Genomic DNA, 16,702 nt, shown 5'->3' with positions numbered 1-16,702 from the left:
GGTATCGTCGTGTCCGTTGCGACCTGTACAATAACTTAAACATACTTTTTATCCTGCATGGCAAAAAGCATAAAAGAAAAGCTAGAAAACTAAGGCAAAATGCTAATTTTTAGCATTTTGCCTCCCAAAAACCGCAATAAAAGTGATCAAAAAAGCCGTATGTACCCCAAAATGCTACCAATAAAAGTACTGATTGTCTCACAAAAATAAGCCCTCACAAAGCTCCGTCCATAGAAAAATAAAAAAGTTATTACAATTTTCAATGCAGCGATTTAGTTTCCAAAAAAAGGGTTTTTATTGCAGAAAAGTGGAAAAACCTAAAAAAAAAAATAAGAATTTTGGTATCGTTGTAATTGTATCGACCCACAGAAAAAATGGATTGTGTAATTTATGTTGCATAATTAACACTTTAAAAATAAATCTGACAGAATTGTTGAGTTTTTTCTCTCCCTACGATCATAGACTATACAGTAAAACTTATTATTTTTTTTATGTACCCAAAAATGACAACAATAAAAACTACAGTTTGCCACACACAAAAACAAGCCCTTATATAGCCTTGTCGACAGAAAAATAAAAAAGTTATGGCTTTTGAAAAATGAAGATTAAAATCCGCCAAAAATCATTGCGTCCTTAAGCCCAAAATAGGCCGTGTCCTTAAAGGGGTTGTCCCGCGCCGAAACGGGGGTTTTTTTTTTCAACCCCCCCCCCCCGTTCGGCGCGAGACAACCCCGATGCACTGGTTAAAAAAGAACACTGGACAGCGCTTACCTGAATCCCCGCGCTCCGGTGACTTCTTACTTATCTGCTGAAGATGGCCGCCGGCATCTTCTCCCTCGGTGGACCGCAGGGCTTCTGTGCGGTCCATTGCCGATCCCAGCCTCCTGATTGGCTGGAATCGGCACGTGACGGGGCGGAGCTACACGGAGCCCCATTGAGAAAAGGAGAAGACCCGGACTGCGCAAGCGCGTCTAATTTGGCCATTAGACGGCGAAAATTAGACGGCAACCATGGAGACGAGGACGCCAGCAACGGAACAGGTAAGTGAATAACTTTTGACAACTTCTGTATGGCTCATAATTAATGCACAATGTACATTACAAAGTGCATTAATATGGCCATACAGAAGTGTATAGACCCACTTGCTTTCGCGGGACAACCCCTTTAAGGGGTTAAAATGCAGAATTGTGAAAAGAAAGCTAAAATCTAACAAGGATTTACACCTAAATAACAAAGGGTACTATTGTATTTTGTCACCACCCAGACCTCCGCTCACCCCCCCCCCTTCCCCGCTGCTTTGCTTGCTGCCCGCTCTCTGTCTCCATGCCTGCTGCTTCCGCTTGTTGGGTGGTCTGCCTTCTCCCTTCTTTGCTCCGCCACTCTGTAGTTCCCCAGGGCCGACCTCACATCAGCGCTGACAGATGATTTTTTTTCCTGCAGCGGCAGAGCGGGTAGCCGTCACATTTCAAGTCCTAGCAGCGTGTGGACTGAACTTTGGCTTAGATGGAGGGTTAGGGTGAGGGTTTAAGTGTTATGGTTCAATTATTAGCTCTTAATGCTTCCATTTTGGACCATTTACAGCTAATAATGAAAGCTTAACACTTAAACAAACCCTCACCCCAACCCTCCATCCAAGGCAAAACTCACTCCCCACACTGCTAGGACCTTCCTGCAGGCAGCCAATCAGGACTTTTAGGGGCGTACCCTAGCCCTAAGCTGTCACACTTGGTCTCCACCCATTATTCTGGTGGTGACAAGGTACAATAATAACATAACAAAGAATAAACATCTACAAAAGATGGCAATCTTCATAAAGTATTTTGGTTTATATACACACAATAACTTGACATGAAGTGAATAAAGATTTTCATTTGATTGTGCAACATTTTTGTGTGTGTCATTTTTTTTTCTCAAATTGACAGCATTGACATTTATACGTGTGGGCCAAAATTGTTTTTCTGTTTTAAATGTAATATTTTAAAGTAAATATTGAACTGCACCCTTTTCTTGTACTTGTGTGAAAGCATGATCTTGTATTTTAGGTTTTCCGTCCATATGCAAAGTTTTGGATTGGCCCGTTACTGCAGCTGATTGTGTCAGGAAATAATGGTGGAACAGGCATTCACTACTTGGTTGTAGAGACTGTGGTGACGGTTCTTTCTTGGTCGAGTGTTGCTACACCTAAAGTAAGTAACAGTAGAGGCCTAATAAAAAATTAAATGAAGTAATAATTCATAAGTAAAATGTTAAATGTGTTGTCCAAGTAAAATCTTTTATGTGAAAAAGCGTCTCCCATGTGAAAAGGCTTTCCTCTCCAGTCCTCTACTGATCATCGCTGAGTTCTGTAATTGGCTGCAGCAGCAGGTTTATAGGATGGCACAGGCTTTACTGCAGCTTGTAAATATGCAGCAAGGAGAACCGAAGCCGCTGTTAGGGAGAGGTGAGTATGAGCTCTTCTTTATGTTTTGCACATGGCGGACTCCTTTTCACATAAAAGTTTTAACTTATATAACCCCTTTAAGTATTTTCTACCATATTGATGATTGTTTAATCATGTGATAATACATTTGTTTATCAGGGACTTGCAAAGGATGAAATCCTGGCTAACAGACTGCTTGAATTTATGATGAGGAATTCATTTCATGAAAAGAGAGCAGTGTACAGACATAATTTGGAGATCATAAAAACTGTCTTGGAGTGCTGGAAGGATTGCCTTTGTATTCCATATAGGTATGCATAGTGGTTGTTACATGACGTTTTCTGTGTCTCTTCACCCTTAAATAGTCACAGATGTAATTAAAAAAACCTGTAATTTAGCTTGAGAGATGTTCAAACTCAGGCATACTTCTTTTCCTTTCTTGTCTGTTGCAGGAGGAGAACACTTAGTGAAAAAAAGTGTTAGCTCCTCCTTCTAGCAGTATCCCTCCTGCAGGCACCAAACTAGCTAGTTTTAGCTTAGTTCCTGTAGGAGGGAGGCAGACCTCTTCTATCAGTCTTCAATTATTTCTTCCTGATTCTGGGAATACAGGGCTGGCATTAGACTCTCCCTGTTACCCCAATGAGAAGGGTGAACAGATTAGCGTTAACCACTCTGTTGTTGGCCTGGACCTCAGAAGACAAGGATGCATGGTCAACGTTAGTTTGACCCTGATCTGCCAGCCATAATTGCACCCACTTTTGAGCACTTCCCTCATTCAAAAAGCACTGGGGTGCACACTGCTTGACATCTGGAGCCATTGCCTTTGGGGCAAAAAAGTAAGTATTTTTATGCAGGGGTAAGTATTCCTACTTTTCTCCTTTTTCCTCTCTCCTTCCACCGCCATTAACCACCACCACCATTCAGCCCACAACCCCCTTCCTTAAGCTTAGCTTCTTAGTTCTACAACTGGGCCAGTCAGCATACCTCTTAATGTGTTCAGGTGGACTCTGTTGCCTCCTTACTTCCTCGTGTGACCCTTCCCCTTTCAGGGCCACTACAAATTCAAGCTCAGAGTGAGGTAAATCACGGCAGTAGCAGTCGCCGGGAATCCATTCTTCCCCACCGGCTGGTTTCTTCCAGGTCTAAAGGTCTCTCAATGCTTTCTTTAGTGTCCTAGGATGTAATTCATCTGGACCTTGAGACTTGAAGTCATTTAAGTTAGCTAAGTGTTCCCTCACCATCTCTCTACTTATAGATAGCCTGCATTCTTTTATTCCCCCAATAGCACATGGAAAATCAGCTGATGTGCCATCCACTTTCTGAGAGAACAGATAAAAAAATAGGAATTTAAAAGTTCGCGTTCTAAACATAATTTTTAACCAATTCACCATTTTCATCCTGTAAATATTGCACATGATTCTAAGCTCCGTTACATTGTTTAAGGTTTATTGTTTTGGCTTTACCTGGTTTTTAACTTGTTTTTGTTCTACTTGCTACTCCTATGGCTTGCATACAAACTGGCTAGCTTGGTGCCTGCTGGTAGGAGAAGCTAACACTTTTTTTTGCTTAGTGTCCGTTTCCTACTGGCAGTAGCTATACCAAGGCTTTAAGCTCTGTCCCCAAATGAACGAGACAAGTAAGAGATTTTACGCAAAGTACAAAAAACTTACTTCATTAAACCTGCTGCATAAGACATTGCAATAAAACTTACAACCCTGTATGTCGGCTTTCTACAAACTGTGTTAGCTTCTACACTCAATTTAGTGACAGCTGCCGGTAGCCAGAATATGGGGCATATTGTTTTTTGTAAATTCTGTAGTTGGTTAGTCAATTATTCATGTTTATTTTACACTTCAGCATGAAAAAGGCTGACCGAGGAAGGGGGACTCCCTCTGTCACCCATCGGACCCCTGACATCGCAAACGGAGACTTGAATATGGCTATAGGCTATAAGTTTCATAAGTTGTGTAATACTCTGTCATACTGAAGTATAGTAGTGTATTATAAGAATGATAAAAGAAGGTGATATTCAAGTCACCTAGGGACAAAAATAAATTTAAAAGGATTTTAAAAAAGTATTAAAAAAAATAAAAACATCAAAACCCCACCTTTACTTTCTTATGAAAAAAATCACAAATTTGTAATAACCCAGAGGAGAAAAATAGTACAGTATTTAACCCACAGAGTGCACGTCATGAAAAATAAATACAAAAAGCATGACGAACGTAGCTAATTTTGCCTATCTCGAATTCCAAAAAACAGAATAGAAAATTATCAAAATATTACATGAATCAACAAATTGTACCATTAAAAAGTAAAACTCATCCTACAAATAAAAGCCCTCACACATCACAATTGACAAAAAAAAAGAAAAAATGTAAGGATTCTTTGAATGCAGCGATAAAAAAAAAGAGTTAAAAAGTTAGAAAAAAAACCCTGTATAAATTTGGTAATGGCGTAATCGTACTGACCTGCAGAAGTAATTTAACATATTATTTATACTGCATGGTGAATGCCGTTTAACCCCTTGAGTGGCACGTCCGGAAATTTTCTGGGACGAGCTCCACTGCCCATAGCAACATAGCCCGGAAGATTTCCGGGCTATGTATCACTATGGGAGCTGCAGAGCACAATGCCACAAGCTGTGACACTGTGCTCTGCCTGCACAGACCCACATAGAGCAGTGCAGGACTTTGAAAAACCAGTAGAAGATATTGCCGATGTGCCGGCAATCTCCTGGTTTGTTTACAGGTTGCCATAGAGACCATCGGCTTGTCAGAAGCAAGCCGATGGTCTCTGTGGCAGGGAGAGCTGGTTGTTAGCTGTCAGAGGACAGATAGGTACTAGCTCTTACAGCAGAGATCAGAGAAAACCTCCGATCTCTGCTGTGTTAACCCTTTACATGCTGCAGTCTATGTGACTGCAGCATGTAAAGGGTTGTCACTGCAGCATGTAAAGGGCTGTCACCATCGGACCCCCGGAATGTGATCAGGGGTCCTGATGGGTCCCTGTGGAAGTCCCCTAAAGGGACAAAAAAAAAAAAGTTTAAAAAATTATAAAAAAAATTATAAAAACACTTGTCTCCCTTTACTTTGTAAAAAAAAATCAAAAATACAATCACACATGTGGTATCCATGCGTCGTAATGACCCAGAGAAGGAAGTTAATGCATTATTTAACCCCTTAATGACATGGCCCCTTTTTTTCTTTTTTCCCCATTTCTTTTTTTTCTCCCCCCTGTTTAAAAAATCACAACTTGTCCCGCAAAAAACAAGCCCTCATATGGCCATGTCAATGGAAAAATGAAAAAGTTATGGCTCTTGAGATGCAACTGCAAAATTAGTTGAAATTCAATGATTAGACCATTTTAAAAAACCTGCCCTGGTGGGCATGACAGGATGGTAGGAAACCCGCCACTCAAGGGGTTAAATATAGAAATTTAAAAAAAACATGCCAGAGTTACAGATTTGGTTAAACCTCTAGAAACAAATGGCATAAAAAGTAATAAAAATGTTATATGCTCCCAAAAATTAGTTAAATTCAAGTTTATGGTTCATACTGCAAAAAACAATCCCCTGTAGAGTTCTGTCAATGGAAAAGCAAATACCCCATGACTCTTGGAGTGTGACAACTCAAAAGCCAATCTTTGGAGGGGAAAAAGTGTGTTTTAGTGTACAAAAATAGCAAAACTAAACCCTACTAACTGGAAAACCTGAGTAATTCTTTCAATTAAATGACAAACACATACAGCATACATTAGGGGCGAGTTAATTGTTTTAGGACCTATAATTAAAAAGCAAAGAGCACTATAAATTCCATATTATCCCAGATCTGGAGTGCAGATAACCTGCATTAAATAACCATGAACCCTGACTTATTACCTGAACTTAAGAAACTTAGAAACAAATTAAAGGACCTATTCAAATGTAAAGGCAGCTAAAACATTTCAGATCTCTAAAATTAAAATATATGCACATGGAGACAAAGGATCCAAAGCCATGACCAGACTGATCAAAAAAGCAAGGAGAAAACACTTTCATTCACAAAATACCGTCCCCCGCAGGCAATAAAGTTACGAATACGACAGAGATCACCAAAGAATTCCAAACCTACTACGAGGCTTTGTTAGAATTGAACTAACAATTCTCTCCCCGACTCCCCACTTCCCCTAACTACCACTTCTTAGATTTAGTTACCTTTCCTGAATTTACAGAAGAGGATGAATCACAATTATTCCAACCATTCACAGCTCCAGAGATCCTAAAGGTCCTCTCATCAGTTCCCAATGGGAAATGCCCAGGTGCAGATAGCTTCCCTATAAGTTATTATAAAGCATTCTCTAACATCCTTGTCCCACCATTTATCTATACTAGGCAGGACTGCCCTCTTTCCTTGACCCTTTTTGTATTGATGCTGGAAACCCTGCTCCAAAAAATAAGACAGTGTCCTGACATAAGTGGCCTAAAAGTCAGAGAGGTTACACACACTACAGCAGCCTATGCAGACGATCTCCTAATTCTAATAATAAACCCAAAAACAGCATCCCAGCAATCCTAGGAATGTTTGAAAATTTTAAGAAATTCTCTAAATTCAAAATGAAGCCTTAAATATTTCTGTCCCTGAAGATTCGATGCCAGTTGTAAAACTACAGTCTCCTCTCACATGGCCCATTGCCGGTATCAAATATCTGGGTATCGCACTAACACCGGGCACGTCCATGCTATATAAACTTAATTACACTCCTCCACTTTTAACCAAAATACAAAACCAACTGCAGAGCTTAAATATACTTTTCCTTTCGTAGATGGGACAGAAAAACTTTATATCCATATATGGACGCCCACAGACAGCTGGGTTGGATCCCGCTGCGAAAATTCTCGCAGCGGGATGCGGACCTGTGCCACTGCACAGCCCTGCGGCTTACCCACTTCCGGCGTCTTCTCTCTGCACTATGTGCCGGCTGCCGCCCAGCCGGTGTGTGAGCAGAGCCGGCCCGTTACCAGTGACATTTCTGTGAGGGTCTCGCAGAGAAATAGAACATGACACGATTTTTTCCCCGTGCGTGTTTTCACGCAGACAAATTGCGTCTTTCTGCATAGAATTGCATTATCTAATGCGATCCTACCGCAGTGGGCACGGGCGGAAATTCTGCGGGAAATCCCGCCGTAGAATTTCCGCCCGTGTGTAGGGGGCCCATGTTTTACCAGCTATTCTATACATTATATACAAAACCAAGACACAAATGTTTAAACATTTGGAAACCCTGGTACAAATACATCACTTCAAACAATATCCGCTTTTGACCATGAACCTCACCTCATACGATTTACTAAGTCCTATATCCCCACACCCTCTAGTCCTCCTCAGGAGATCAGTCGAGCATATTTGAAGAATTTAAATAATTATCTCGTTGACCATATAGCAACGACAGATTCATTTAGATGCGACTGCCTTAACCCCTTGAGTGGCGGGTTTCCTACCACCCTGTCGTGCCCACCAGGGCAGGTTTTTTAAAATGGTCTAATCATTGAATTTCAACTAATTTTGCAGTTGCGTCTCAAGAGCCATAACTTTTTCATTTTTCCATTGACATGGCCATATAAGGGCTTGTTTTTTGCGGGACAAGTTGTGATTTTTTTTATTTATTTATTTATTTATTTTTTTAAATCTTTTTATTAGTAAGATTTTTCAATAATAGTGTACAAGGTATAACAATTGACATCCATATACAGTATGCTTTTCGATCAAGATTGCATCCAATATATCTAGTTATGCAAGTACAGACTATTGCAATCATAAATAACTTTGGACGTCGTATGATGTGGGACAGTGTCGGGATATTAGGCTCCGTTCCTATTGCGTCTTCCACTTATATCCCGATTGTCTCCATTAATTTTTAACAAAAAATGAACTAACGTGTGCAAGGTGGGTTGGGATAGGCGAGTGGGGGGGAGGAAGATTGTAGGGTAGTGGGGGTGGGGGTGGGGTATCTCCATATGTATTTTAGTGCAAAGTTTTACTTACTTTCACTGTCTTCTCATCCTACTCTCAGGTGTGGGGCTGATCCCCTCCGGGGGATGTAAGGGACTTTCTCTCATCTCATCTGGTCCCGCCTCAACGTCCGGGGCGCGTATCATGTTTTTACAGCCTTGGGTGGCTAGGCCACCTTCCGGTGGGGAATAGAGGCCTGAAGCTCCCTTCGGTCAGTGCGCCATGGCCTACGCCATTTATCCCAACATTTTTTATCTATTTTGGGGTACCAACATTCGCTTCCACAGCTCCCAGTCCTTCATGAATTTGTCATGGGTACCTCGTTTCCAGCTAGTGAGTTCTTCTAGGTTGTAAATTAAGTCTACTCTATCCCTCCATTGTGACACCGTGGGTGAATGCTTTTGGAGCCACATGGCCGGAATGAGTGCTTTAGCTGCGTCAATGAGGATGGCGATCAAATTGTCCTTAAGGGGGTGGAATGTGGCTGTTGGCTTCCATAGAAAAATGATTTCGGGTAGTAATACAAAGTCTGGTTTAACGCTTTTAATCGCTGCCTCCACATCCCTCCAGAAGGCGGAGAGCACTGGGCAGTCCCACCATATATGTCTGTGGGAGCCCTCATCTGCATCGCATCTCCAGCATTTTTCCTGTGTAGCTAGTTTATGTGAGTAAAGCCACTGTGGTGTCCTGTGCCATCTCGCCAATGTTTTATAGTGGCCTTCTTGCGAGAGGACACACGGTGAGAGTCCAAAGGCTAATCTCAGTATTATTTTTGTGTCTTCCGGGGTAATTGTAATGTTTAGCTCACGTTCCCAAGAACTAAGATAGGCTGGTTTGTAGCTTGTGGTGGGAGAGATAAATTTCTTTTGAAGATTGGATATTAGTTTGCGTTTGGGAGCCCCTTCCAAGCAAAATTTTTCAAATGCTGTTGTGGGTCTTGTAGATCTAAACCCCTTAAAGAATTTCTCTATGGTTCTGGTTATGTGAGCTTCCTGCAGGAAGGACAGGCGTAGGTCTGGTGCCAAAAGGCGAAGGGCCTCCCCTGGGTTGCTACTGCTTAGGTGTTGCAGGTCGCCCAGGTTGGTACCTGTGCACCTGTTCCACAAGCTTCTAACGCTGGGGTCAGAAGTGATGCCCAGGAGGGGACAGATGGTACTCAGAGGGGCCATTGGAGAAGGGTCCGGAGCCAACTGGGTCCGCAACATATCCCAGGTCTCGCAGGGGGCCCTCAGCAATGGGTTGAACTCCTTGGAGGTGTACCTACGTCTTGTCGGATGCCATAGGTCTTCCGTCATAGTCTCGCCGTGTGTGTTACCTGCCAGGGCTTGGGTAAGGGGGTCTCTTGTCGCATGAGTCAAGTCCACCCAATTGCTGAGTTGAATAGCTCTGTATATGTCTGGGACATTTGGCATGTCGATCCCCCCTTCCCCTCTCCTTTTAGTCAGTAAGCTATAAGCTATGCGTGGTCTTTTTTGCTTCCAGATGTAGTTTGAGAATAGTTTGCGTAGGGAATGGAAGAAAGTTTGAGGGATGTGGATAGGCAACATCCTTAGTTTGTATGTAATGATGGGAAGTACATATGATTTAACTATATTTTTTCTGCCTAGCCACGAGATGTACGGTAGATCATAACGTCTCAGTAAGTTCTTTATTTGTGGGAGAAGTGGTAGAAAGTTAGTTGTATATAGGTTTTCCGCTTTCTTTGTAATTTTTACCCCTAAATATTCTATCGAGTTCTCCGCCCAGGAGAAGGGTGATTTGAGTTTCAGGGTGGTGCTCTGTTTTGCGGGTATAGATACATTGAGTATAGTAGACTTTGAATAATTTATTTTAAAGTCTGAGAATGTGCTGAATTTCTCAAGGATTGTGACCAATTCTGGGATCCCTCTCGTTCGGTTGGATACTAGGAACATGATGTCATCAGCGAACGCCGCTGACGACAGTTGATGCGGGCCGGCTTTAATGCCTTCTATGCCCGGGTGCAGTCTAACTTCCTGTAACAGGGGTTTGAGTGCCAGGACGAACAGGGTCGGGGATAATGGGCACCCCTGTCTCGTTCCGTTCCGGATCGCGAAGGGGAGAGAAAGGGAGTTGTTAATCCTCAGTCTCGCATAAGGATTGCCGTATAGGGAAAATATTGCCGATATCCAGTCCTTTGGGAAGTTAAAGTTCGCCAAAACTCTTTCTAGGTACGACCAATTGACGCGGTCGAATGCCTTTTCGGCGTCGGTACCTATCAAGACCAGAGGGATTTTGCGAATTTGCGCTAGTCTCATCGCATGTAGCAGTTTATGGCAATTGTCTTTCCCCTCTCTTCCCTTCACGAACCCCGCCTGCTCCTTATGGACTAGGGCTGGGACCAAGTCCTCCATTCTTTTCGCTAGAAACTTTGCCCAAAGTTTCGCGTCCATGTTAATGAGAGAGAGATAGGTCTGTAATTTGAGCATATTTCCGGATCCTTATTTTCCTTGTGTATGAGGGTGATATGCGCCTCCAAAGATTGTTTCGGAAGCTCCTCTCCCTGCATTAAGGAATTAAAGAGGTCTTTCAGTTTGGGGATTACGTTTTTTCTAAAGGTCTTATAATAGGTAGCCGAAAAGCCGTCCGGCCCAGGACTCTTGCCCGACGGGCTAGAGGTAATTAGATCCTCCATTTCTTGATCTGAGGCTGGCATGAGCAAGGTTTGGGTGGCTTCTTCATCTAATTTAGGAAGTTTTAGGGCTCTTAAGTACTCGTCAATATTGTTTTTGAAGGATTCTTGTTCTATTGGGTTAGGTTGGTCTCTTAGGTTGTATAGTTTGTTGTAGAATGCTTGGAATGCTTTAGCTATTTCCCTGGTTGTAGTTACTACTTTTCCCCCCTGAACTTTGATTGCATTAATATGATTTCTGGTTTGGGATTTCTTAAGTAATGTTGTCATATATTTGCTACCTTTGTTCCCCTGCATATAGACCGACTGTTTGAGGAATAGGTGTTTTTTGTTGAATCTCGATCTGATCAGTCGCCCCAGTTCTCTCCTTTTTTCTGTTAGTTCTATCAGATTGTTTTTGATTAGTGAGTGTTTGGCTGTCCTCTCTAGTCTTGCTATTTGATTAAGAAGAGTGTCTATTTCTTGGTTCAGTTGCCTTTTTCTTTTAGTCCCAAGGGCAATGAGTAGACCCCTCATGTAGGCCTTGTGGGCCTCCCAGATTATGGGAGTCTTCACTTCCTTGCTATCATTCAGCTGAAAGTACTCTTCCAGGAGCTCTGAGAGTTTTTGCCTGTCCTCTTCTCTATCTAGGAGAGTGTCATTCATTCGCCATACCCAATCTTTTGGGCCTTCATGTATAATCTCAACGTCTACATGTACTGGCGCGTGATCTGACACTGATATGACATCTATTTTAGCCCGTTTTATATTTGGGAGGAGGGTGTTTGATATGAATATATAATCGAGTCTTTGGTAGGACCTATGCTGCTGTGAGAAGTGGGTGTAGTCCCTATCCGAGGGGTTTAGCGTCCGCCAAACGTCCACCAAGCCCAAGTCTCCCATGGCCTTAATAACTTTACTCAAGTGACCCTGCGGGACCTGGGATCTACCCCTGGAGGAGTCAAAGTGAGGGTTAAGGGTTACGTTCAGGTCCCCTCCCAGTATTATCATACCATTTGCAAACTCTTTAAGGATATTAATCTGTTTGGATAGCCATTCTGCTTGGTGAGTATTCGGGGCATACAGGTTAGCTATAGTTATTTTTACCCCATTCAAGGTGCCTTTTAGGAATAGGGCCCTCCCCTCTTCGTCGGAAAATTCCGACTGAAGAGTGAAATTGACTGATCTATGAAATAGAGTCGATACACCCTTGGAAGCCGATCGGGGGTGGGAGCTGTGGAAGCAATGTGGGAACTGTTTCCCCGGGAGGGCTAGGCGTCTGTCTCCTTTGAAGTGTGTCTCCTGAAGGAGCAGAATTTTTGTTTTGTACCTTCTTAGTAGTTGGGAAACTCCATACCTCTTCCGTGGTGTATTGAGGCCCCGGACGTTGAAGGACGTGCACCGCAGAGGTTCCGCTTCATGAACGGTGTGAGAGACGTCTCCCTGCATCTAAAGAGTAAGACAATGAAATCAAGCTCAAAAATATAAAGAGGTTATGTGAGTTGTTGGTGGATCTGTTTGTTGTGGGCTCTGATGTCCCTGGAGGCCACTGAAAGGTGGTATTCTTGTGTCAGCAGTATATGCTTATTTGGAGTTTTGTCGGTAGTGAGAGAGACTGGAGATTCTGGGGTAGGGTAGGGAAAGTGCGGGAAGGCAGGGGTAGGAAAAAAGGTTAGGGTGTAAGTGGGGTGGGGGTTTTCACACACAACAAGTAGACAAACAAACAAAGTTATCTATCCCACTATAAGTGAGATGTACGGACAATAATTGGGTTAACGGTTACCCTCGTCCGTCGGTTGGCGGTGTAAACTATATATCATTAACTGTAAATAACACTCTAAGTGCCTGATCGGGTGTAGACAGACAGGCGCCCCTTTTTGCATATACGCCATGGTGCAAGAACAATCGTGGGAGGGCGAAGGTGCCCTTAGCATGTTAGTAAGGGTGGGGTATGTGGGGGTGGTGGGAAGTTAGAGGGGGGGCTCCGCCTGTGCCGGCCAGTCCGGGTTGTCGATACTGAGGGTGAAATATAGGGGGTAAAGTCCCGCAATGGTCTTTTGTGGCGGTAGTCCTGTGATGATCCAAGTCCTCAAATCAGACTTGTTTCCAGGGTGGGGATCTCGGGGGGGGGGGGGGGGGGGATCCCTCATGGATTGTCTCCTGTATTATCTTCTCTGGCTTTTTTCTTGTTTTTGTTTCTAGGCGACTTCGCATATGGCACTATGTTCCAGTTTTCTGCTGATGGTAGGTGAGGCAGATCCGGGAAATCTGGTAGGGGGAGCCAGTTCGGCAGGTCAATGGGTTCTAGCTCCAAAAACTTCCAGCTACTCTGTAAATCACTTGGTGTTCTGATATTAATCCTCTTCCTTTTGTAGGTTACCCCCAAACCGAAGGGGAATAGCCATGCATATTTGGCGTTTTTAACCCTTAAAGCGTCCAACAGGGGCCTTAAAAGCCGTCTCTTGGCCAGTGTGGTAGGGGATAAGTCTTGATACAGCTGTATCGCAGCACCAGCATACTGCAAGCTCCTGTGATTTCTTGCTGCCTCTAAGATGGCCACAGCGTCTGGAAAGGACAGCAATTTACATATCAGGTCCCTGGGGGGTTCCCCCGCTGCCGGTTGTGGACGTAGGGCTCTATGGGCTCTTTCTATGGTCATTGTAGCGGCTTTTTCAGGGCCCACTAATGATGTGAAAATTTCTAGGATGACTTTAGGGAGGGCTTCCGTCGCCCACGTCTCCGGGACCCCCTTTATACGAACATTACTCCGGCGGCTGCGGTTCTCCAGGTCCTCCTGCATTAGGAGGGACCTGTTGAGGTGGTAATGCTGCGCCTTTAGAGCCTGTGAGAGTTCTATTGCATGGGAGGAAATGGCTGCTGTAGATCCCTCCAGGTCCTCTACCCTCCTCCCCATGTGTCTTATCTCTTCTTTTATTACTGTCAGTTCAGCAAGGACTGGGCTCATGGCTTTGCTGATGAGATCCCTCATAAATCCTCTTGAAACCCCTTCCTCCTCCTCCCCCTCTGAGGAAGACTCACATTCTCTCCCGGTCCGAGGTGCTGCTGTAGCTGCCGGCATCATCTTACTTGGAGCACGAGGAGAGTGGGAGGCTCTTTCCTTCAGGTATTTTTGTAGATCAGCTTGTCCTCGGGCCGGTCGGGGGGTCCCCAGGGGTTCTCCACTCCTTTCTTTAGTTAGTTTGCCCATGATAGGTAAAGATAGCTGCTGTGGGGCGTCTGTTTCTCTGTCTCAGCAATGGAGCAGTTTCAACATGCAGCCATTGCTCTCCTCGGTCAGGCTCCGCCCCAAGTTGTGATTTTTTAAACAGGGGGGAGGGAAAAAAGAAATGGGGGAAAAAAGAAAAAAAAGGGCCATGTCATTAAGGGGTTAAATAATGTATTAACTTCCTTCTCTGGGTCATTACGACGCATGGATACCACATGTGTGATTGTATTTTTGACTTTTTACAAAGTAAAGGGAGACAAGTGTTTTTATTATTTTTTTATTAATTTTTTACCTTTTTTTTAAAAAAAAAAATTTTCTTGTCCCTTTAGGGGACTTCCACAGGGACCCATCAGGACCCCTGATCACATTCCGGGGGTCCGATGGTGACAGCCCTTTACATGCTGCAGTGACAGCGCTTTACATGCTGCAGTCACATAGACTGCAGCATGTAAAGGGTTAACACAGCAGAGATCGGAGGTTTTCTCTGATCTCTGCTGTAAGAGCTGGTACCTAGCTGTCCCCTCTCAGCCAAACACCAAGCTCTCCCTGCCACAGAGACCATCGGCTTGCTTCTGACAAGCCGATGGTCTCTATGGCAACCTGTAAACAAAGCAGGAGATTGCCGGCATATCGGCAATATCTTCTGCTGGTTTTTCAAAGCCCTTGCTTTGTTCTCTGTGGGACTGTGCAGGCAGAGCACACTGTCACAGCTTGTGGCATTGTGCTCTGCAGCTCCCATAGTGATACATAGCCCGGAAATCTTCCGGGCTATGTTGCTATGAGCAGTGGAGCTCGTCCCGGAAATTTTCCGGGCGTGCCACTCAAGGAGTTAAACGGGTTGTCTTGCGGCAAACCTCAAAATTTTACCTTACCCCATTCCCCCTGTCATCCCCCTGGCATAATATAGCAAATTAAAGTGTTTTTTAAACCGTTTGCTACTCACCGATCCGACGAAATAAGGACTTTAAAAAATCTTCTCCCAAAGATGGCCGCCGGTCCTTTCCCAGGGATGCACTGCGGTTTTCTCCCATGGTACACCGCGGGTCTTCTCCCATGGTGCACCATGGGCTCTGTGCGTTCCATTGCCGATTCCAGCCTCCTGATTGGCTGGAATCGGCACACGTGATGGGGCGGAGCTACGATGACGACGCGGTGAGCAGCTCTCCGGCACGAGCGGCCCCATTCACCAGACAGAAGACCGCACAGCGCAGGCGCGTCTAAAAAAGCAAGAAGCCAGCGAAATTAGACGGAGCCATGGAGACGGGGACGCTAGCAACGGAGCAGGTAAGTGAATAACTTCTGTTTGGCTCATATTTAATGCACGATGTACATTACAAAGTGCATTAATATTGCCATACAGAAGTGCTGAACCCCACTTGCTGCCGCGAGACAACCCCTTTAATCGGTTATGTTATTACATTATTTATGATTTCTGTTTATCCTTTATCAAAAATGTTATTATTCCAGAAAGTATAGACCTCTTTTATGCTTATATAATACAAATATATTTACTATCTTGTGTTGACAAATAATTATATTTAGGCTGGGTTCACACAGGGCTGATTTGCCGCGGTTTTGCGGCGGATTGCCGTTGCATATCCGCACTTCGGCAAAACCGCTGCGTTTGCAGTGCAATGTAGCACAAATGAGATTTGCCAAAAAGCTGTTCTCACAGGGCGGATTTTTTCCGCACAGCCGCAGTGCGGAAATGCAACTGCGGCGCGGTTTTAAAAGATGCAGCATGTCCATTCTTTGGTCTTTTCCGCAGCGCTTTTTTGTCCATAGACCTCTATGGACGCAACCAAAACCGCACCAAATACGCGGCAAAAAGTAAAAAAGTGCTGCGGAAAAAACCGCTTGCGGATTTTTCCGCACGAAAATCTGCAGCAAAATCCGTAAGCCAAAATTAACCTTTGAAGCGGTTTTGCCGCAGAAGCAGTTCTTCTGCGGCAAAACTGCAACAGGAAAACCACGGCAAAACCGCATTGAATCAGCCCTTTGTGAACCCAGCATTATACCTTCTGATGGGGACCTGCGTGTCCCATTTTTGGTAGCCTCTTCCAGGTCTTTCAGCCTGATGTTTTGTAACCTGCATTGCAAATTTGAGATGTACTCAGTAAATTAAGATTGATTAACAATAATAGCAAAACAAAAACACGGCATAAACTTGGTAATGCCGGAATCGTGCTGACCCAGGGAATAATATTGTCACATTGTTTATTTTGCATGTTGAATGCTAGAAAAATGAAATAAAAAAATAACCAAAAGGTGGATTTTTTCCCACAATCCCCCTAAAAATAATTAATTAAAATTATACAATACTTTATATGTCCCCCCAAAATTATATTAAAAATTACAACTTGTTCTGCAAAAAACCAGCCCTAGTATACTATGTCGACAGATAATTTTGGAAGTTATGGCTCTTTGAATGCAACGAT

At 43.7% G+C, this 16,702-nt stretch overlaps 1 protein-coding gene across 1 annotated transcript in view; it reads left to right on the top strand.

The window, feature by feature from the left end:
• PRKDC (protein kinase, DNA-activated, catalytic subunit) overlaps positions 1–16,702 on the top strand; it is a 187,027-nt gene that overhangs the window by 117,954 nt on the left and 52,371 nt on the right. Inside the window, exons 49-50 of the mRNA XM_066578069.1 lie at positions 2,043–2,186; positions 2,579–2,730. Coding sequence (XP_066434166.1) covers positions 2,043–2,186; positions 2,579–2,730 — 296 coding nt within the window. The remainder of the gene's footprint in view (positions 1–2,042; positions 2,187–2,578; positions 2,731–16,702) is intronic.

The sequence above is a fragment of the Eleutherodactylus coqui genome, chromosome 9, assembly GCF_035609145.1.
Source record: "Eleutherodactylus coqui strain aEleCoq1 chromosome 9, aEleCoq1.hap1, whole genome shotgun sequence".
Lineage (NCBI taxonomy): Eukaryota > Metazoa > Chordata > Amphibia > Anura > Eleutherodactylidae > Eleutherodactylus > Eleutherodactylus coqui.
This window is presented reverse-complemented; position numbering and strand designations above follow the sequence as displayed.